Source organism: Ranitomeya imitator, chromosome 9 (assembly GCF_032444005.1).
Source record: "Ranitomeya imitator isolate aRanImi1 chromosome 9, aRanImi1.pri, whole genome shotgun sequence".
Classification (NCBI taxonomy): Eukaryota; Metazoa; Chordata; class Amphibia; order Anura; family Dendrobatidae; genus Ranitomeya; species Ranitomeya imitator.
The window spans coordinates 119,602,978-119,626,265 of record NC_091290.1 but is presented as its reverse complement, the minus strand read 5'-3'; the positions used below and the strand labels follow the sequence as shown (position 1 = coordinate 119,626,265).

The following is a 23,288-nucleotide window of genomic DNA, read 5'->3' as shown; positions in this document are numbered from 1 at the left end:
GCGCAAGGCATCCCTGGAAAGGGAAGCCGCCGGGAGTGCTGCTGAGGAGATCGGGGGCCGTCGGAAGGTGAGAATAACCATTTTTTTAAATTATTTTAAACATTCTATCTTTTACTATTGATGCTGCATAGGCAGCATCAATAGTAAAAAGTTAGTCACATTTGCCAAACACTATGTTTGACAAATGTGACCAACCTGTCAATCAGTTATCCAAGTGATGCTACAGATCGCTGGGAAAACGCTTGCAGAATGCTAGTGTTTAGCGGTAATATGCATGCCAATTCCGCATGCGTTTTACCCGCAGCAGGGAGTTCCGGAATTGCAGCGAAAATTTCCGCGGCAATTCCACAACATGTGCACATAACCCCAGTCTTTACCTGTCTGATGATGTATATTTTCATCATCCCCTGTGCCCCTGCCTTTGCTACGGGCTTCGGCACTGAGCCCGCATCTTTCCCCACAGTTGATGGCTGATTTAATTTAATCCAAGATCCACCCGCAGATTTTTACCAGTTATTTGCCGCTGTCAATCACTGCCAGCAGCATTTAACACGCATCGTCTGTGAGCGTGTCACAAGTCCCGCCCATCGGCGTTCCCCTGTCACGCGATCACGGGGCACCAATGGTTTGTCATGACAGCTGGGCGTCATTCATAGGAGATCATGATTTTTGCTATACATAGTGCTGAAGCCTTGCAATCTACTGCAGTAGGTGATTGGAAGATTGCAGCTTCAAGTCTCCTAAGGGGACTATTAACCCCTTACCGGCATCGGACGTACTATACCGTCCGATGCCGGCTCCCCTGCTTTGATGCAGGGCTCCGCGGTGAGCCCGCATCAAAGCCGGGACATGTCAGCTGTTTTGAACAGCTGACATGTGCCCGCAATAGGTGCGGGCAGAATCGCGATCTGCCCGCACCTATTAACTAGTTAAATGCCGCTGTCAAACGCAGACAGCGGCATTTAACTACCGCTTCCGGCCGGGCGGCCGGAAATGACGTCATCGCCGACCCCCGTCACATGATCGGGGGTCGGCGATGCTTGTATATTGTAGCCATAGAGGTCCCAGAGACCTCTATGGTTACTGATGAGCGGTGGCTGTGAGCGCCACCCTGTGGTCGGCGCTCACAGCACACCTCCATTTCTGCTACATAGCAGCGATCAGCAGATCGCTGCTATGTAGCAGAGCCGATCGTGCTGTGCCAGCTTCTAGCCTCCCATGGAGGCTATTGAAGCATGGCAAAAGTTAAGAAAAAAAGTTTAAAAAAATGTGAAAAAAATAAAAAAAACATAAAAGTTTAAATCACCCCCCTTTCGCCCCAATCAAAATAAATCAATAAAAAAAATATCAAATCTATGCATATTTGGTATCGCCGCGCTCAGAATCGCCCGATCTATCAATTAAAAAAAAGTATTAACCTGATCGCTAAACAGCGTAGCGGGAAAAAAATTCGAAACGCCAGAATTACGTTTTTTTGGTCGCCGCGACATTGCATTAAAATGCAATAACGGGCGATCAAAAGAACGTATCTGCACCAAAATGCTATCATTAAAAACGTCATCTCGGCACGCAAAAAATAAGCCCTCAACCGACCCCAGATCATGAAAAATGGAGACGCTACGAGTATCGGAAAATGGCGCAATTTTTTTTTTTTTTTTTTTTTAGCAAAGTTTGGAATTTTTTTTCACCACTTGGAGAATCATAATGGCAGGTCATTTTTAGCATTTAGTGAACCTAGCAAAAAAGCCAAACAAAAAACCAATGTGGGATTGCACTTTTTTTGCAATTTCACCGCACTTGGAATTTTTTTCCCGTTTTCTAGTACACGACATGCTAAAACCAATGATGTCGTTCAAAAGTACAACTCGTCCCACAAAAAATAAGCCCTCACATGGCCAAATTGACGGAAAAATAAAAAAGTTATGGCTCTGGGAAGGAGGGGAGCGAAAAACGAACACGGAAAAACGAAAAATCCCCCGGTCATGAAGGGGTTAAACTGTGAAAAGTAAAAAAAAAAAAGTTTGCCCCATTAAAAATAAAACTTAAAAAAATATATAAAAATACACATATTTGGTATCACTGTGTTTAGAAATGTCCAATCTATGAACATATAAAGTAAAGTGATAAGATGGAACGAGAAAAAAAAATGTACAAGCCAGAATTACGTTTTTTGGGTAGTCACAACATTGCATTAAAATGCAATAAAAGGTGTTCGGACCATCATATCTACCACAAAATGTTATCAATAAAAATGTCAACTCAAAAAATAAGACCTCACACAGTCCCATATCCTAAAAAATGAAAATGCTACAAGTCTCGGAAACTGGCAACAAACACAAAAAGAAAATTCATACAAAGTTCATAATTTTTTATCACTACTTAAATAAAAAAGAAACCATACATGTTTGATATCTGCATACTCGTACTGAACTGGGGAATCATTTCCAGGTTAGTTTTACAATATAGTGAACATGGTAAATGAAAAAAAAAAAAAAACAATTGTGGAATTGCATTTTTTTTTTTTTTGCAATGTCACCACCCTTCGACTTTTGCTCCCGTTTTCCACTACAGTATGTGGTCAAATCAATGGTGTCATTCAAAAGTACAACTGGTCCTTCAAAAAACATGCCCTGATACAGCTATATTGATGGAAAAATAAAAAAGAAATAAAAATGGGGAGAAAAAATAAAAATGAAATAGAAAGTCGCCTGGGGGTGTAGGAGTTAATGTCAATGACGTGAGTCGGTGATAGTACTCGGCAGAAGATTCATAAGGAAAAGGAAATCCCGGGCAATGGTGGGACACAAGTATGGGGAGGGCTAAAAATCGGTCAGTATAATAATTTTTCTTTTAAACCCTTAATGGCACTCAGAAGAAGGCAAAATGGCTGACTGTGTTCCTTTATTACAAAAAAATCAGCATTTGAATTGATATGCAAATGAAGCTTTGTCACTCCAGCTCCATTTTCAACCTAGCTAGATCTAGAGCTTCATTTTCAAGCCAATTCAAAGAACTATTTGTAGTTTTGAAGACTTTGTCACTCCAGCTCTATTCTCTGATCAGCGCCGCCTCTTCCTGCTTGGCTGACAGCCTCTATGCTGTGAGACAGCAACAAATGAGACATTGGTCAAGCTGGAGGAGGCGGCACTGGGCGGGGAATAGAGCTGGAGTGACGGATGCTTCAGATATACAAGTAGTCCTTCGGCCATATTTACATATTTAATTGCCGATTTCCCAGTAACTGAGGAACAGACTGACCATGTAAAGGTATTGCTGTTCTATGCTTTGAAAGAGTTACATGTCCATAGAAATAGTCTGGGGTGTGAAATTCTAATAGGTGATGTTCAGGGAAAAGTTATCACCTAAACAATGGATAGGTGGTAACTTCTTGATCGGTGGAGGTACCTGCATCGATTGGCAAAATGGGACAATAGCATGGCAGCCCACACACTCACAACTGTGGGCCTCAGACCCACATAAAGTTATTGGAGTGGTGGCTGTTTTCACCGGTCAACCTTTAACAGAGGACACATCTCTTTTCTGATTATTCATGAATGGATGAACATGGTTGTAGAAGACCATGATCTGGAAGGAACTTGTCTCCCCAACTAATTATTTCTAAAGAAAAATATATGTAGATGTTCTGTCACAATGAGACATCTACAATTAAAACATTAGCCCATCCCCAACCCAGGAGCTCCTGCCACAGGTCAAGTCTAGAGAGTCTAGGATTGTGATCTACATCGGAGTACAGGGTAGGTACAGTGGTGTGTGCTTTTGGAATCCTTTCATCCTACATAGATAGGCTTTTGTCAGTGAGATTATTTAGAAGGCCCAAAAATGTTTTGTGTCAGAATGTTGTGCTGATCGAAATCAGTTTTCCTCTAGTCCTTGGATGTATTTGAAGCCGGTTGGTGATAGGTTGCCTTCCAAGGATTATTCTCTTTAACAATTTTAAGGGTATATTTCTTCAGGAGTGGACAGTTCTTGAGGAAAGCTTGAATAACATCTGGACCCACCACACAGTAGCAATGAATTTCCTCCAACTCAGAACATTTCTCAGCCACGCCAATAAGATTTGCGTTAAGAGCACTTGAAGGTGTCGTCTGGATGACAAGTTTCCTCAAAGTTCGAGTATAGTGAGTACTGACAAATCTCAGTTGATTCGTCATTTCGTTGTAAGTGTTAAGTTGTAAGTTGGCCATGGGCATATTTGGCATTAGGATTCTTGGAATTTTCCAGGCTGGAACTGTATGGTCAAATTCTAGATCCACAGAGAAAGAAGAGTGACGTTGACATAGCTCTCCCCAAACCTCATTAGAAATAGCAACGGTGTACTTGTCTAGATGTTTACACAAAATATCAAGTTGTCGAAAGGGTGGTCTTTCTGGCTTCATCAGTTCTCGAAATATATCTTTAGAAAGACTTGAGTAGAAGACCCCTAGAGAGGTCAGCTTGGGACACACTTGTAAAACTTGCATCAGCGTGTCAGGAGTTACTTTGCAAACTAACGTTCTATTATTGATGTACAGACTACGAAGATTTGGACTCCCAGTGGCGATGAGTCGTGTGAAGCCATCACTGAGGGTAAAGGGCAGTTTCCTTAAGTCAACGTGGTGGAGGTCTATTTGACTTTCTTTCCGACACAGCTCCATGATACTGTCCAAAATCTCCAGCCCAGAGTAGAAAAATGGGTTCTCCCCACAACATGTAATGTTCAAACTCTCCAGCTTTCTGCTCTGTTTGGCCAAACAGATTAGGAATTGGATCACATTTTTTCGTGTTCCTTCTTTGGCTTGGTCAAATACAATTTTCAAATTTCTTATCTGCCCAACAAAATCCTGTAGACCATCGATGGATTGAAGTTCTTCATCCGATACCCAACTTGAAAAAAATGGAAACATATGTAGTTAGGAAGAATTAATGTAAATTCCACCTCTTTTTCATGGATGATGTTTCGAGACCTCTAAGTACACCAATGATTACAATGACTTTAAAACAAAATACAGATTACACTAATTAGCCCCTACCTATTTAGGTTCTTTCAATAGACTCAGAAACAAAAACACAGGAGTAAAATTATAGGGGGTCAGACATTGAAGTCACACACAGGCTATGTGGTCTGAGAGGATCAAAAAAGTCCTTCTGCCTTATACTGGTACTTTTAAAAATGTACGACGTGTTGTAAAATGGTAGTCTCACGTTCTCAATCAGGAGCACATGGCTCCTCAGCCTCTTGGTTTGCTGCATCCTGGGGGGCAGTGCACTCCTGATTGACTGACAGTTCTAACCAGCTACATGGTTGTGCCGTTGTCCCAAAGTGGGCGCTCTGTGATCCTACAAGCGGAGGCAGATATACCTCCGCAGATTAAGGGGGGCACTGAAGAAGGCCAGATTTAAAAAAAATAAAAAAGCTTGTACAGTGGTGCTCCTTGCTTGGAGACTGGCCACTGCTGCAGTTTGTCTCTAATTAGTGCTCTCCTTGGTTGGGATGTCAATTTAGGTGTATGGCTATGTCTTGGTAGGTTGGCAGTCATTTCATTTTTGGATGATTTTCAGTGCTTGGGCTTTTTATAGAACCTAACCCTGTTTTACTCTTCTCCACAACTTTATCCTTGACCTGTCTGGTGTGCTCCTTTGTTTTTATGATGCTGTTTGATCCCCAAAGTTCTCAACCAAACCTCTGAGGGCTTCCCAGAACAGCTGTAGTTTTCCTGAGAATGTATAATTTACTAACTACGTGACTTCTGGAGGCAACTGGTCACTCAGAATTTTATTTAGCTGTCTCAGACTACAGCAGGTTGAATGCAAATGCACATCACAATTTTCAATTTTTAATTTCAAAATAATTACTAAAAAATATATATCATTTATTTTACACTTCACAAATACGTGTTACTTAGTATTGGTATATTCCCTAAAATCCATTTACTTGTGTGGGTGTAACATGAAAAAAAATGCATAAACGTTCACAGGGTATGAAAACTTTTTCAAGGCACTGCACTTCTCACATTTTTACCAATTATTTTTTTCTTTATACTCTAGCAAATGAAAATAAAAACTGAATACAAAGTGAGGCTAAAGAAAATATGTGACCCAAACATAACCAAGTGTACTCAAGTGCCTACCTGATTTCTGTGTAGTGCCAGACCGAGCTGGATGCCACTGCCATCGACCAGGACTGGCACACCCGTGACACAGCCCTTCGATCTGTAAGGGGTAAGTAGTAAAATATTTGGGCCAGAATCTCCTGCGGCATGTAGTCCCATTGTTGCTCCATTGCGTCTCAGTTTCAGGTGAACCTCGGTATAAAAGCAAAATTCGGGTAAGAAGTGCTCCTCGTACAGGGTTTATAGCCCTTCCTCAGTCGTCTAGCATTGGTTGCAATGGTTTTTAGCTCTTTACAGCTCTCGCTCATGAACGACAGGTGTAAAATGAGACGGTCTTCTAAGGAGTGGCGCCACATGACTGGCATTGCACAACCGAGGACGGGTTCATCGTGAGTAGGTGTATGACAACCTATAGGGACATGCCCGGCTGGAGTCCACATAGATAAATTGGTGCTTCACTTCATACAAAGGTAAAAAGGGTTGACAATTTGTTTTTACTTAAATGATAATTTTTGGGGGCTAAAAATTATTTTTTTTGCAATTTGGTTTCATTAACAATTTTGCACTGTTTGGCTTTTATAGGCTCTTTGTTTCCCTGCACATTCAACTTTGTGGTCTTTTGGACAAAGACAAATAAGAGATACAATTGCTCACTGATAGATTCTCAGTTAACTCATTCTGCAGCCAGCAGAAAAGAAGAACTAGTCAAAAATGCAAGCAAGCCCCACTCCGCTCGTTTGACAGATCTCTCCCTATATACACATGGAAGAAGAGACCTGTCACTCACAAATAGCGGGGTAGGGGGCTGATCCTGGACTAGTCATCCATGATGTATGGTCTCTGGCCAACTTTTCAAACTATAAATGACAGAGCCACGTCTGATTCTTGCCGCCCGTGGTTCTGGAAGCATGGATCGGCTGTCGGGTTCATAATATAAATAGACATCCCTATGAAACTTAATGAGAACGACAAAACATTTAAAGGGTTAAAAAAGGGTCCCTGATGAACTAAAGGGGTCCCCTTTAAAAGAAAAAAAAAAAAGCAAGTCGTTATTCACCCTCCTGCACTGTATCTCAAGTTACTGTGTATCGACGACAGCGCTGCAGCCAATCACTGAGCTCAGCATCTCGTACCGTTTACATTGGAAGGGTTGCTGAGCTCAGGGATTGTCAGCAGCGTTGTCACCACTGCGTGCTGCATACAATCACCGGAGTAACAGCAAAAGGGCAGCATGAGACCCAGAGAGGGTGAATAATAGCTCTGGTTGTAATTTGTTTTTTGCTTATCTGAGACCCTGAAGCAGTAAAAAGTTTTTTAGACAATCCCTGCACGTGTTGCTGCTGTCCAACAGCTACAGGGAATCGAACATATTTTTCAAGCACGCTGAAGTCACTCGGTTAGCACCCGAGCATGCTCAGATAACACCTTATCCCAGCGCGCTCGCTTATCACTAGTAGTAATCGGCCCTGCACTCTATTCTATGAGACCAGTGGCATTTTTCTTGCATTGTAGCCATTGGTACAGACCCTTGAGATACTCACCACCGTGCAATTCGGAAAAAGCTTCCTGAAACCTGATCTGAATCCCTCCCATCAGCCGCCATTGGGGAATTCCCGTCAGATGACACAGGAAACCAGTAATGAGAATGAGCGCGAGAGCGAGCAGAAAGAAAGAGTGTCAGAGCAAGATACCAGTGAACATGGCTGCCATGGCTTGCTGCATGGAATATACACTGCTGTGCAAAAGTTGTAGGCAGGGGTGAAAAATTGCGTTGCCCGGGCATAGTAACTAACTGTGGTTATTTATAACAAATTATAATGATTAAATTGCACATAAAAACATTTCACATCATGTACTCAACACTACAGATTTGCAACACAAATTAACTAAATGATTACCCAAGTATTGATAGGATTTTATTTTCAACTCATTCAAGAGCCTTTTGATAAACTGAACATGTGAATATGGCCTTATACACAGCCTCCACCTGCAGCGCCTCACTTCCCTACACAGCCTCAGGCTATGTTCACACCTTGCGGTTTTTACCGCTGCGGGTCCGCTGCAGTTTCCACAGCATTTACATTTACATGTAAACCTATGGAAACCGCAAACCGCTGTGCATATGCTGCAGAAACGCCGCGGTTTACATTCCGCAGCATGTCACTTCTTTCTGCGGAACTGCACCCATAGACCTCCATTGTGAGGGTCAAACCGCACTGAAAACCGCACCAAAAATGCACCTGCGTTTTCTGCCAAGAGCTGCGGATTTAGTGCAGAAAAAAACGCAGGAAAATCTGCAATGTGTGAACATAGCCTTATACTGCAGCAGCACCTCACTTCTCTCATTTTCCCCCTCACATCTCATTTTCCCCTCACTCCTCTCATTTTCTCCATCTCATTTTTCTCCTCACTCCTCTTATTTTCCAATCACTCCACTATTTTCACCTAACTCCTCTGATTTTCCACTCATACCTCATTTTCGCCCTCACATGTCTCATTTTCCCCTACACCTCATTTTTCCCCACTCCTCTCATTTCCCCCTCACACCTGTCATTTTCCAATCACTCCTCTATTTTCACCTAACTCCTCTCATTTTCCATTCATACCTCATATTTTCCCCTCACTCCACTATTTTCCACTCACATCTCATTTTCACCTCACTCCACTATTTCCCTCACTCATTTTCCACTCACACCTCTTCATTTTCACCTCACTCCACTATTTTCCCCTCACTCCTCTCATTTTCCACTCATACCTCATTTTCGCCTCACACATCTCATTTTCCCCTACACCTCATTTTTCCCCACTCCTCTCATTTCCCCCTCACACCTGTCATTTTCCAATCACTCCTCTATTTTCACCTAACTCCTCTCATTTTCCATTCATAACTCATATTTTCCCCTCACTCCACTATTTTCCACTCACACCTCTTTATTTTCACCTCACCCCACTATTTTCCTCACTCATTTTCCACTCACACCTCTTCATTTTCACCTCACTCCCCTCATTTTCACCACACCTCTTCATTTTGACCTCACTCCACTATTTCCCTCACTCCTCTCATTTTCACCTCACTCAACTATTTTCCCCACTCCTTTTTCACCTCACTCCTCTCATTTTCACCTCACTCCACTATTTTCACCTCACTTTACTATTTTCACCTCACTCATTTTCCACTCACACCTCTTCATTTTCACCTCACTCCTCTCATTTTCACCTCACTCCACTATTTTCCCCTCACTCCTCTCATTTTCCACTCATACCTCATTTTCGCCTCACACCTCTCATTTTCCCTCACATCTCATTTTCCCCTACACCTCATTTTTCCCCACACCTGTCATTTTCCAATCACTCCTCTATTTTCACCTAACTCCTCTCATTTACCATTCATAACTCATATTTTCCCCTCACTCCACTATTTTCCACTCACACCTCTTTATTTTCACCTCACTATTTTCCTCACTCATTTTCCACTCACACCTCTTCATTTTCACCTCACTCCTCTCATTTTCACACCTCTTCATTTTGACCTCACTCCATTTCCCCCTCACTCAACTATTTTCCCCACTCCTTTTTCACCTCACTCCTCTCATTTTCACCTCACTCCACTATTTTCCCCACTCCTCTTATTTTCACCTCACTCTACTATTTTCAACTCACTCATTTTCCACTCATACCTCATTTTCGCCTCACACCTCTCATTTCCCCATCACGTCTCATTTTCCCCTACACGTCATTTTTCCCCTCACTCCTCTCATTTCCCCCTCACACCTGTCATTTTCCAATCACTCCTCTATCTTCACCTAACTCCTCTCATTTTCCATTCATACCTCATATTTTCCCCACTCCAGTTTTCCCCTCACTCCTCTTTAATTTCACCTCACTCCACTATTTTCCTCTCATTTTCCACTCACACCTCTTCATTTTCACCTCACTCCTCTCATTTTCACACCTCTTCATTTTGACCTCACTCCACTATTTTCCCCTCACTCCTCATTTTCACCTCACTCTATTTTCATCACTCATTTTCCACTCACACCTCTTCATTTTCACCTCACTCCACTATTTTCCCCACTCCTTTTTCACCTCACTCCTCTCATTTTCACCTCACTCCACTATTTTCACCTCACTCCTCTTATTTTCACCTCACTCATTTTTCACTCACACCTCATTTTCACCTCACTCCTCTCATTTTCACCTCACTCCACTATTTTCCCCTCACTCCTCTCATTTTTACCTCACTCCACTATTTTCCCCATTCCTTTTTCACCTCACTCCTCTCATTTTCACCTCACTTCTGTTCCCCTCTCACGTGCACAGCAACTTCCTGTAATGAGCACAGCGGTGTAATCCATGAGGCTCCTCACTTTCCCTTGACGTCATGCCTCACAGGAGCAACTCCATTCTAGACACAAAGGAGCTAGATGTGGGCAGTTCCTGCCACGCACTGATACTCTGAAGGCGGCGGTCCTGATTGCAGCTCGCAGCGGCTGGGACGTCACAGACGGTGAGTTTTGCAGGGTGGCTTTCGAAGTGAAAGTGTCTCCGACTGCGTGCGCCAACAATATGGGGTGTGTGGAGTGTGGCAGTGCGGAGTGGGTGGGGTTATGTGGAGTGGGCGTGGCTTGATACATACACACACTCAGCTTTATATATATTGACTTACAACACAATGGCCTCTCTGTATTAGAGAGAGCACCTTTCAGGCCAGTGGTACAACATTGTCGTGGGTCTGAACTGTCAATTATAAGGAGAGCAACACCCCTCAACAAACAGGAAGGCAGGGGAGCGGTGCGCTGCTGAAAACAGAAGATACAAAACTGGGAGCATTATGCGTCATATTTATACATTACACTATGTTCCTAGCAGTTCAGTTGTGCTTGCCCTTTATTGCAGTCACACAGGGGTGTAGCATAGTTGACCGTTTGTTCTGATTCAGTAGTATCTGAATATCTTCTTCCTTCAGAAGTGAAGCTACCCTGCCTACGACCTTCCGTTTGGCCATATTCCATTGTGACGGTGTGATCTGATTTATGCTACCAGGATTCACAGCATCAAGAGCAAACATTGTCTTTCACGTTGGCTTGATATGAGGGTGTCAGAAATTTAAGGCAGCATTAAGGTCCATTTACATGGGCAACCGATTGTTTTCCCACTCCTGGTGTCTAAACAGGAGCAAAACGAGTCATGTAGACAGGCGAAGAGCGGCTGATTTCTACATCACATGTGCACAGAACGTTAGAACGAACGATCGTACAGTAAACGACCGCAGTTGGCAGGTCTAAAAGGGCTATCAAGGCCTCCATACAGACTGGACCAAACCTACTGGTATCGGCCAAAAGTCTAGAATATTGGGGCCTCGCAACGCTCTCCCATTACGGATTTTGTTGGGGGGGGGGGTGAAAAGGATCCAACATGTTAGATTTCTGATGGCCGATCTTTTTGTTTTCTATGGATACAAGCCAAGAACAGAAGCGTTGTGACATGGGGAGCACAAGGGCGATCGTTCCCGTGTATGGGGGCAAGGGTGAGATTGGCGAGTATTGTGTACGAAGGGGAGGTATAAGACAACATGAGATACGGTTAATTTACGGTTACGGTAGCTATAGATGCTATGGTTTATGTGCGGTTGAAAGAGTTAAAAAACTGCATCTGGTTCTATCAGTTTTCGATGTCGTTGCAGGCAGAACGTGTAAAACAATTGAGTTTCACCTGGAGAAACCACAACATCGCAACAACCCACCATAAATCTGTATGCAGTTACCATTGCACCTCACCTGGAACATCACAGGTGTTAAATCTGCTGTGGATTTTGCAGAAATTTCTGTTTCTCCCCCATTCATCATAAATAACCCCATTCAAATTAATGGAACCGATTTTCAGTCGCAGCAAAGCTCTCCAGGGAGGGACTTCACCCTTCGCACTTGATGTCTTTTTCAGGGGGACTAGGCTGTGAAAACCACCTGAAAAAGCACTAGCTAAATGCGAAAAAAAAAAAAAAGCCAACATAAGCATTTCTACTTAAAAACGGCATGCTGTTCATATTCAGTCTTTTCTGGTTTCCAAATACGCCCAGTGGTTTAAAGAAATGAGCTGACCATTCTTCAGGCATTTTCCACTCTGTATACTTTATATTAGAAGTCAATGGGAAAGCTCAAAAGATGTCTGGGTGTCTTTTTGAGCAATTTTAATTGAAAAAAACGATAGTGCTTTCTTTAATAAACAATAAAAATTGCCCAGGAAATATTTTTGGAGTGTGGGAGGAAACCGGAGTACCCGGAGGAAACCCACACAAACACGGGGAGAACATACAAACTCCTTGCAGATGTTGTCCTTGGTGGGATTTGAAGCCACCAAGAACCCTAACCGCTGAGCCACCGTGCTGCCCAACTTCTTGGAATATCGACCTTGGACTGTTTTCTGACTACTCCTTCTTCTCACTTCTGTCTATGATGTACTTTCTTGGTAGTTATCCTCGGGACTCTTAACTAGCTAGTCTCACGGCTTACCCATGAGTAGTGAGTAGCGTTGGACAGAGCTCCTAAGTGCAAGAAGAGCAGAATCCCCCCTCAAGTAACCCCATTTTAGAAATTACACCCCTATAGGAATTTATCTATAGGTGTAGTGTCGATTTTGACTCCATGGGTGTCTTCCCGAAATCAGCAGCAGTGGGTATTGCTGAGTGAAATTGTAAACGGTCATTGTAGTGCCCATACAATATGCCCAGTTTGGGCTCCTAGAAACACGCACCTCGTAAATTAAGCAGGCTCATCGCTACAGAAATGCCAAATGTGGATGCTAAATGCGGTTTAGGCATTGTGGGGCTCAGACAGAGAGGGGGTTGGATTTGGAAACACAGTTTTGATGGATTTCTTTTTGGTGATGGAGCCATGGCGCTTTTCCAGAGGCTGTGTGCTACCAATATTGTGGAAACCCCTATATTTATGTTAACACAGACAGACCTGAGTGAGGGCTTTTTTCTGTATCGATATTAAAATTCTATTTGTAGCATTTTGGGGTACAGAACATTTTGGGCCAGTTCACATTTATCCTGCGCTGTACGCTGAGCACTTACAGCGGGTTTCCATCTACACCTCTGAAATACATTGGGGGAGGGGCGGGGGGGGTTCATCTGAATGGCATATCCATTCAGTAATGAGGCAATAGAATTACACTGGACTTTGGTCTCTGTTCAGTGGTGTCCGTCTTTTCAAAAGTGGACAAAACTTTAGCTGACCGCGCTTTTGTGAATGCCTAACATAAGGTGTGTATAAGAACGGAAACCGCTGTATCACAGACCAGATGGGAGTTCAAAGTGACTCAATCTCCCTCATTAAAGTGAATTATCCATCTTGAAATTTGTCTGAAGCACATATTTCAGAAATTTACACAGAAACCCTGGTGTAAGCGCTCAGCGTAGAGCGCAGGATAAATGTGCACTGAGGCCTACTGCGATCTTTGGGAGACAGAAGAATCAGATCAAAATAGCAGGTGAAGAATTGGATATAAGGGATAACACAGATATTATTCTTCAGGTCAGTACAACTACAGCGATACCACATTTATACCATTTTTTAAGTTTGGCTGTCATCACACTAAAAGCATTTTTTTTGTTTGTTTTTTACAAAATACAGTTTTTTTTGCATAATCACTTTTTGAAAGCCATAGTTTTTTTTTGGTTTACTGCTGACTGTGTTTTTTGCTGCACGACTTGACATTTTTATTGGCACACATTTTTTAATCACTTTCTATTCCGCTGTTTAGGAGACAAAATGAACAAAAACCAGCAATTGAGGATTTCTTTCTTTTATGCTGTTCGCTGTTTCGTAAAAGTGACCAGACAGCTTTATTCTTCGAGTCAGTATGACTACAGCCATAACACACTTACAGTATTTTTCAGACTATAAGACAGTGTAAATTGATATCCCAGCGCTGGGCTTGGGCGCATGCACAGATTTAGATTTTGGCTAAATCCCAGTAAGCTAAATTCGGACCACTATTTTAATAGTAATTTTTTTTTTCTCTATTTTCCTCCCTTAAAATTTGAGTTGCACTTTATAGTCCGAAAAAACACAGAGCTATAGGAAAGCTTGTTTTTGGGGAAAGTAGACGTTTTCAGCTATAACCCTTCTATTTAAATACAGCCACAAAACAAGGGGGTTCGGAAACTCGAACATGTCACTCACGCAACCGCGATACTCAGAGTATACCATGAGTACCCTAAGAAAACTCGAGTAACGAGCACTTGCGCTCATCACTAGTCCTGTGCCCTCACGATCATAAGGACTTCTGGGTAGGGTCATTTACGGGAAGCACCCAGAAAACTTGAGATATGTCCAGAATGGATTAACTTACTCAAACTGGTGATGGGTCCACTGCCAGCAGTGTAGAAGTATGTTTAGGTGGTCTGTATATAATTAGGGGTTGGTAATGGGTGATTACAGTACACTACAATCATCTCTGCAAACTCCTGCACTTTCTACAAAATGCTCCTCAGACTTGCCGATTAACCCTTCGTCTGCTGTAAGAACTATAGACTTATGATAATGTGTGCAACCTGTAAAGCGCTGCGGAATATGTTAGCGCTATATAAAAATAAAGATTAGTATAGACTTATTTAGAGTCTCTGCACATAACACTGAAAACAGCTTTGCAAACGCCTGTGGCTTCTACAACCTGCATGTACTTCCTGACCTGCTGTTTGACTCTTCATCCGCTGTAGGCATAAACTAGTATTTGGACTTCCTAACGTTACTCTGCAGCAATTCCTGGTGTACTTTACATCTTGTCTACATGCGCGGCTCTTAAGCTTACAGCCTGTTTGCTTGCCATCCAGAATAGCCCCTTGTTTGGGTCCACGCTATTACCCACGCATCATCCTCACATTATGGATTGGCCCTAACCTGCAGCTTACTAACCGCACATGATGGTTTGGTTTAAGGAGAAAACACCAAGATAATGATATTCTTTGTACATGTGATGACGACTGTCATATGGTTAAAACTGAAAATCTAAGATTTTGACCATTAATATTTTACGTCGTCCCTGTGGAAGATGCACCAAACATTTCCTTCAATAGCAGCAATAAGAATTAAAGAAGCACAATGTCCCGTTTCACTCAGTGAAGTATCTCTGGTCGGGGTCTTCCTGTACTATGCAGTATTCCTGCACGGGGGTCTGCGCGCCATTCTCCCAACAGCTCCTCTCACAGGTGAAAATGAGAACTGTCCCAAACTCCAGGGCCAGATCTGTAGGATAAAGAAGCATCAGATGCACCATAGATTGTTAATATCGGACATAAGCGTCAGAGTAGTCGATTGTTTTACCAGCATTAGATCCTTGCAGCATTGTCACCAGAGCGGGCATGAGCTGGAACTCGAAGACTCTTGGTGCTCCACAACGCGGACATGAAGGAGGCTGTGATGCCGCCTCTGGGGGGCTTATATATAGAGGGCTTCCATTCCATGAGTATCTGGAGAATAGCACAATAAACTGCGTGATACAATATAACTTCATGTATATGGCCTATGGAAGTGAACTGTTAAATTACTGGTCTCCTATGAAAGCCCACATCCATCCGCACTGCACAGTCTGCCCTGTGGCAGAACACTGAGCTCCTCCCTGAGGGCGGCCATGTTGGAGTCCTATTGCTTTTCAGCTCATTCAGATCAATATGCGATCGGTACAGGTGCGACTCCGGCGTCCCCACCAAGCAGTTGTCCTTCGCTGTGACAAAACACTGTACGGGGCCGTTCTGTTCGCCATGTAGCGGCCGACACAGAACGCTGCGGATCAGCTCCTACTCTCGCAGCGGTAAGTACACGCCGGAAGGAGCTGAGCCGCGCAGCACGTCCCGCCCTCGCAACAACCCAACACATCCACGTGTTATAGACAGAATTACCCAAACGACGACATTTTTAATTTAGGTTTTTTTAAGGATCCAAAATGAGGTCAAATTAAAAACACACGTCCTCTTTTCTCTCACCGACCTAAGGATCTGCTGATGGCACTTTGAGATCTTCTTCAAAAACTTGTGAAACACAACATCTCGCCTCGGCAGGTCGCACTTCTCATATTTCTCGCCTTCTCCATCACCTCTGAAAAAGGAATTTACCACAAGGCTCAGGTGTACTGTAACCATGCCAACCAATATGGCCACCAATATAGCTCCCACTCAGGTAGTCACTCAGCTCTGCATTATACCCCCACCCCTATAACAGAAGGTTGGATTGTGGCGCCCACCAGTTCTTCTCACCTCTCAGGGTCCGCCATTTCCACAGCCTCCTCCCGCTTCTCGTAATCCTTAAGGAGACGGCGTGCGTGATCCAGATCCGTGTCCCAGGCACAATCCTCCTCCTCTGCGACCGCTATGTAATAAGATCTGAAGACGGCGTCCCCAGACTGTACGGTGTCTGACGTGTCGGTGAGGGTGAGGTCCTGGAGCTGTGCCGTCCAGTCTGTGGGCGCAGGTGCCGCCGGGCAGCAGGTGGCACGAGACGCATCGGGGGAGATTGTTGGTTCAGAAGCATCCAACCCCCAATCATCAGCGTCTTCACACCAGTCTGTAGCGGCCATCTTGTCTTCCTGTATAAAAACCAACAAACCTTGAACAAATAGGTCTTCATGTATATATGTGGCGTGACATTCCTACTGATATACCTGCTTTGGGACGGCATGTGTGACCGCTGGGTGATGGGTCTCGGGGCACTGCGATCGTAATGCCACCCAGCTGTAATAAAGGCAAAAATTATAATTTTACAACTGCTGAACAAAATGCAGAATCTCAGCATTTCTGAATTATTATTATGCATTAAAGGCGTTGTCTGGCCTTAAGCTACAATTCTGCAGACACTATGTGACGGCAGACTTGCGAATACTCACATCCCACACGCTGCACTCTAAGAGGAGCTCTGGTGCCTGAAGCGACGGACGTGGGATTTGAATACAAGCGGTCACATGCCGACTAGACTTGTCCAGCGTCACTCAATGCAAGTGTACTGAGCGACACGACTAGTCGGAATGTGATTTGCATACTACCAATCACATAATTGTGGTCACACGACCGCCCGCTCCCAGGGTACCCACACAAGTCTGCAGTCACTCTAAATCCAGTAAATCCCTTTAAGAAAATGCCAAATTCAATCAGCACCAAAAAATACAAGGAAAAAAAAAAAAAAGGATAAAAATGCAGCAAAAACGCAATACTTAGCAATCTGCTCTAATGTGTGCAGAAAAGAAAAACAAAACGCATTGTTTACCAGCGTGTGAACAAGGGTTTAAACTCTAAATGAAGTGCAAACTGATACGTTAAATCACGGACACGCAATACTAAGCCACTCCAGCAGGGGGCGCCATTCTCAAGAATGAACAAGGCTAGGCGGTACCACTGCATTCAAGCTCTCATCAATTCAGTGGTCGGCCATCTCCGTCAGTCCCATAAATGGAGCGGCACCATGTGATTAGTCATTGATCACCCATCTAATGGACAGGTTATAATTCTGGAAACACCTTCAAAGAGGTAGCCCGGCCTTAGTGACCATGATGGCATATTGTGAACCTTAACAGCACCCCCACTGCAAGGATTCACCGGAGACGGGTGCGTAACCACAAGTAACAAGTATGTGGTCACATGCCAACTAGACGTGCACAGCCTCGTTCAATACAAGTGTAGTAAGCCAGGTTGGAAACGTCTAGTCGGAGTGTGACCGGAAATGTTAATCTGTGGTAAATACCTAATCTACATTGGGCAGCATTGGATTGTGCAGTAAACGGGCACAGCCGCGGACAATTTACCTTTCAGCTTTCCCCCAACATGACTTTGTACTGCACGCGAACACATGGATTACACGATGGTAGTGTGAGCCCTCTAGGGGGCAGTACACCTGGACGATGTGGCGGAGGACTGATGAACACAGAGGACATGTAGGGAAACCAAGCCTCAGCTGCGGCACGGGGTGCTGCGAAATATAAAAACAGGCAGTGACTAAATCCCTTGAGCTGGAGGATCCTTGAAGGCCGAGGACAGACGGAGCTGCGTATTAAAGACAGACTTCATTTAACAGAAGGAAGGCGGTTTAAGTCGGAAAACCATGGGACCGTTACAGTAGGACATGCAGAATTACGGGCGACACGGGCGTTCTCCTGTAAAATCAAAGCATTAATTGGTAATTTGGAAACAGCATCATGGACACCAATCAGAGAGGCGGTCTTTATCATCAGAGTCCTAGCAGTCTTTATAATCAGAGTCCTAGCAGTTTCTATCATCAGAGTCCTAGCAGTTATCAGAGTCCTAGCAGTCTTTATCATCAGAGTCCTAGCAGTTTTTATCACCAGAGTCCTAGCAGTTATCACCAGTCATAGCAGTTTTTATCACCAGAGTCCTAGCAGTTTTTATCATCAGAGTCCTAGCAGTTTTTATCATCAGAGTCCTAGCAGTTATCACCAGAGTCCTAGCAGTTTCTATCATCAGAGTCCTAGCAGTTATCACCAGAGTCCTAGCAGTTTTTATCATCAGAGTCCTAGCAGTTTTTATCACCAGTCATAGCAGTTATCAACAGAGTCCTAGCAGTTTTTATCACCAGAGTCCTAGCAGTTTTTATCAGAGTCCTAGCAGTTATCAGAGTCCTAGCAGTTATCACCAGTCATAGCAGTTATCATCAGAGTCATAGTAGTTTTTATCACCAGAGTCCTAGCAGTTTTTATCATCAGAGTCATAGCAGTTTTTATCACCAGAGTCCTAGCAGTTTTTATCATCAGAGTCCTAGCAGTTTTTATCAGAGTCCTAGCAGTTATCAGAGTCCTAGCAGTTTTTATCATCAGAGTCCTAGCAGTTATCACCAGAGTCCTAGCAGTTTTTATCAGAGTCCTAGCAGTTATCACCAGTCATAGCAGTTATCATCAGAGTCATAGCAGTTTTTATCACCAGAGTCCTAGCAGTTTTTATCATCAGAGTCCTAGCAGTTTTTATCAGAGTCCTGGCAGTTATCAGAGTCCTAGCAGTTATCAGAGTCCTAGCAGTTATCAGAGTCCTAGCAGTCTTTATCATCAGAGTCCTAGCAGTCTTTATCATCAGAGTCCTAGCAGTTGTTATCACCAGTCCTAGCAGTTATCAGAGTCCTAGCAGTTACCAGAGTCCTAGCAGTTTTTATCATCAGAGTCCTAGCAGTTTTCCATCAGAGTCCTAGCAGTTATCATCAGAGTCCTAGCAGTTATCATCAGAGTCCTGGCAGATTTCCATCAGAGTCCTAGCAGTTTTTATCATCAGAGTCCTAGCAGTCTTTATCATCAGAGTCCTAGCAGTTTTCCATCAGAGTCCTAGCAGTTATCATCAGAGTCCTAGCAGTTATCATCAGAGTCCTGGCAGATTTCCATCAGAGTCCTAGCAGTTTTTATCATCAGAGTCCTAGCAGTCTTTATCATCAGAGTCCTAGCAGTCTTTATCATCAGAGTCCTAGCAGTTATCACCAGTCATAGCAGTTATCACCAAAGTCCTAGCAGTTTTTATCACCAGAGTCCTAGCAGTTTTTATCATCAGAGTCCTAGCAGTTTTTATCATCAGAGTCCTAGCAGTTTTTTATCACCAGAGTCCTAGCAGTTTTTTATCACCAGAGTCCTAGCAGTTTCTACCATCAGAGTCCTAGCAGTGTTTATCACCAGAGTCCTAGCAGTCTTTATCATCAGAGTCCTAGCAGTCTTTATCAAAAGAGTCCTAGCCGTTTTCCATCAGAGTCCTAGCAGTTTTCCATCAGAGTCCTATCAGTTTTCCATCAGAGTCCTATCAGTTTTCCATCATCAGAGTTCTAGGAGTTTTCCATCATCAGAGTCCTAGCAGTTATCATCAGCGTCCTAGCAGTTTTTATCAGAGTCCTAGCAGTCTTTATCATCAGAGTCCTAGCAGTTTTTATCATCAGAGTCCTAGCAGTTTTCCATCGTCAGAGTCCTAGGAGTTTTCCATCATCAGAGTCCTAGCAGTTATCATCAGCATCCTAGCAGTTTTTATCAGAGTCCTAGCAGTCTTTATCATCAGAGTCCTAGCAGTCTTTATAATCAGAGTCCTAGCAGTTTTTATCATCAGAGTCCTATCAGTTTTCGATCATCAGCGTCCTAGCAGTTTTTATCAGAGTCCTAGCAGTTATCTTCAGAGTCCTAGCAGTTGTTATCATCTGAGTACTAGCAGTTTTTATCATCAGAGTCCTAGCAGTGTTTATCACCAGTGTCCTAGCAGTCTTTATCATCAGAGTCCTAGCAGTTTTTACCATCAGAGTCCTAGCAGTGTTTATCACCAGAGTCCTAGCAGTCTTTATCATCAGAGTCCTAGCAGTCTTTATCAAAAGAGTCCTAGCCGTTTTCCATCAGAGTCCTAGCAGTTTTCCATCAGAGTCCTATCAGTTTTCCATCAGAGTCCTATCAGTTTTCCATCATCAGAGTCCTAGCAGTTATCATCAGCATCCTAGCAGTTTTTATCAGAGTCCTAGCAGTCTTTATCATCAGAGTCCTAGCAGTTTTTATCAGAGTCCTAGCAGTTATCTTCAGAGTCCTAGCAGTTGTTATCATCTGAGTACTAGCAGTTTTTATCATCAGAGTCCTAGCAGTGTTTATCACCAGTGTCCTAGCAGTCTTTATCATCAGAGTCCTAGCAGTTTTTACCATCAGAGTCCTAGCAGTTTTTACCATCAGAGTCCTAGCAGTTTTTACCATCAGAGTCCTAGCAGTTTTTACCATCAGAGTCTTAGCAGTTTTTACCATCAGAGTCCTAGCAGTCTTTATCACCAGTGTCCTAGCAGTTTTTATCACCAGTGTCCTAGCAGTCTTTATCATCAGAGTCCTAGCAGTCTTTATCATCAGAGTCCTAGCAGTTTTTATCACCAGTGTCCTAGCAGTCTTTATCATCAGAGTCCTAGCAGTCTTTATCATCAGAGTCCTAGCAGTCTTTACCATCAGAGTCCTAGCAGTTTTTACCATCAGAGTCCTAGCAGTCTTTATCATCAGAGTCCTAGCAGTTTTTATCATCAGAGTCCTAGCAGTCTTTATCACCAGTGTCCTAGCAGTTTTTACCATCAGAGTCCTAGCAGTCTTTATCATCAGAGTCCTAGCAGTTTTTATCACCAGTGTCCTAGCAGTCTTTATCATCAGAGTCCTAGCAGTCTTTACCATCAGAGTCCTAGCAGTTTTTACCATCAGAGTCCTAGCAGTCTTTATCATCAGAGTCCTAGCAGTTTTTATCATCAGAGTCCTAGCAGTTTTTATCACCAGTGTCCTAGCAGTCTTTATCATCAGAGTCCTAGCAGTCTTTATCATCAGAGTCCTAGCAGTCTTTATCATCAGAGTCCTAGCAGTCTTTATCACCAGTGTCCTAGCAGTTTTTACCATCAGAGTCCTAGCAGTCTTTATCATCAGAGTCCTAGCAGTTTTTATCACCAGTGTCCTAGCAGTCTTTATCATCAGAGTCCTAGCAGTCTTTACCATCAGAGTCCTAGCAGTTTTTACCATCAGAGTCCTAGCAGTCTTTATCATCAGAGTCCTAGCAGTTTTTATCATCAGAGTCCTAGCAGTTTTTATCACCAGTGTCCTAGCAGTCTTTATCATCAGAGTCCTAGCAGTCTTTATCATCAGAGTCCTAGCAGTCTTTATCATCAGAGTCCTAGCAGTCTTTATCATCAGAGTCCTAGCAGTTTTTATCACCAGTGTCCTAGCAGTCTTTATCATCAGAGTCCTAGCAGTCTTTATCATCAGAGTCCTAGCAGTCTTTATCATCAGAGTCCTAGCAGTCTTTATCACCAGTGTCCTAGCAGTCTTTATCATCAGAGTCCTAGCAGTTTTTATCACCAGTGTCCTAGCAGTCTTTATCATCAGAGTCCTAGCAGTCTTTATCATCAGAGTCCTAGCAGTCTTTATCATCAGAGTCCTAGCAGTTTTTATCATCAGAGTCCTAGCAGTTTTTATCATCAGAGTCCTAGCAGTTTTTATCATCAGAGTCCTAGCAGTCTTTATCATCAGAGTCCTAGCAGTTTTTATCATCAGAGTCCTAGCAGTCTTTATCATCAGAGTCCTAGCAGTCTTTATCATCAGAGTCCTAGCAGTCTTTATCATCAGAGTCCTAGCAGTTTTTATCATCAGAGTCCTAGCAGTTTTTATCATCAGAGTCCTAGCAGTTTTTATCATCAGAGTCCTAGCAGTCTTTATCATCAGAGTCCTAGCAGTTTTTATCATCAGAGTCCTAGCAGTTTTTATCATCAGAGTCCTAGCAGTTTTTATCATCAGAGTCCTAGCAGTTTTTATCATCAGAGTCCTAGCAGTTTTTATCATCAGAGTCCTAGCAGTCTTTATCATCAGAGTCCTAGCAGTTTTTATCATCAGAGTCCTAGCAGTTTTTCTTGTCTGCAGAAAGGGATGGAGATTTCCTCTAGCAAACAGATCCCATTATAGCAGTGCGGACGGCGATCAGAGCTCATCCGTCTCATTACTTCTATGATCAGACTAAACCCCCCCGGCCAATCTTACCGGCAGACCGCCGATCTTGCTGACATCCCAGGATGAAGCCTTGCCTTCCAGTTCTGCATCTTTAAACCCCAGCAGGACACGTTGCTCTTGAGAGGACGGCTGCGCCATCACTTTAGACAAGAAAATACAGTCAATTTTGCAACAACAAAAAAAGAAAGAAAATTAAAAAAAATTAAAACAAGCAGAGCTGCAGTGTAAAGCATGGGGGAGGGAAGTCTATGCTTCACACTGCAGCTGAACTAAGAGCAACGATTGAGTGAAATTTGCAGCAACTCCAGCTGTTGGAGAACTACAACTCCCAGATCACACCCTCCGTGTATTACCAGCTCCTGCCTCCGGTTACCTGAAGCCCAAGGACGTCACAGGAACGTCACCCGGCGGCCACTACCCGAGGCCTCTCCATAATAACACGTGCTGCCTGTAGCAAGTCACACAAACATACGACAACCTAACCTGCTAATGCCTACGTACACAACAGCCAATCACTAACAAGCTAGGATCAGCTGACCACTTTACAGCAGCGTAGCCAATCCGATTTAGCAGGAAGAGACCAACGACTGAGAGCCCGGCCTCCAGAGAAGTAGGCGGGGCGTTTCTTTAACACCTTTGCTGCTGGACAGATTTAGCTGCGATCATTCAGGTGCAAGGAAGACTTTTTAGTGTTTTATTCCCACCTTC

General features: G+C 43.4%; 2 protein-coding genes across 2 annotated transcripts; both read right to left on the bottom strand.

Annotated features, from left to right (window-relative positions):
• Positions 1 to 2,353: 2,353 nt before the first annotated feature.
• Positions 2,354 to 7,764, bottom strand: FBXL8 (F-box and leucine rich repeat protein 8). Its single transcript, XM_069738738.1, has 3 exons — positions 7,652 to 7,764; positions 6,129 to 6,302; positions 2,354 to 4,884 (listed from the first exon to the last, which is right to left on the bottom strand). Exons 2-3 carry the CDS (start codon positions 6,278 to 6,280, stop codon positions 3,885 to 3,887), a joined length of 1,152 nt encoding a protein of 383 aa, XP_069594839.1. The 5' UTR covers positions 6,281 to 6,302; positions 7,652 to 7,764; the 3' UTR covers positions 2,354 to 3,884.
• Positions 7,765 to 13,900: 6,136 nt separating this feature from the next.
• Positions 13,901 to 23,078, bottom strand: PDCD2L (programmed cell death 2 like). Its single transcript, XM_069738734.1, has 8 exons — positions 22,954 to 23,078; positions 22,611 to 22,720; positions 17,904 to 18,067; positions 16,770 to 16,839; positions 16,366 to 16,694; positions 16,100 to 16,207; positions 15,437 to 15,582; positions 13,901 to 15,358 (listed from the first exon to the last, which is right to left on the bottom strand). Exons 2-8 carry the CDS (start codon positions 22,716 to 22,718, stop codon positions 15,225 to 15,227), a joined length of 1,059 nt encoding a protein of 352 aa, XP_069594835.1. The 5' UTR covers positions 22,719 to 22,720; positions 22,954 to 23,078; the 3' UTR covers positions 13,901 to 15,224.
• Positions 23,079 to 23,288: the final 210 nt, after the last annotated feature.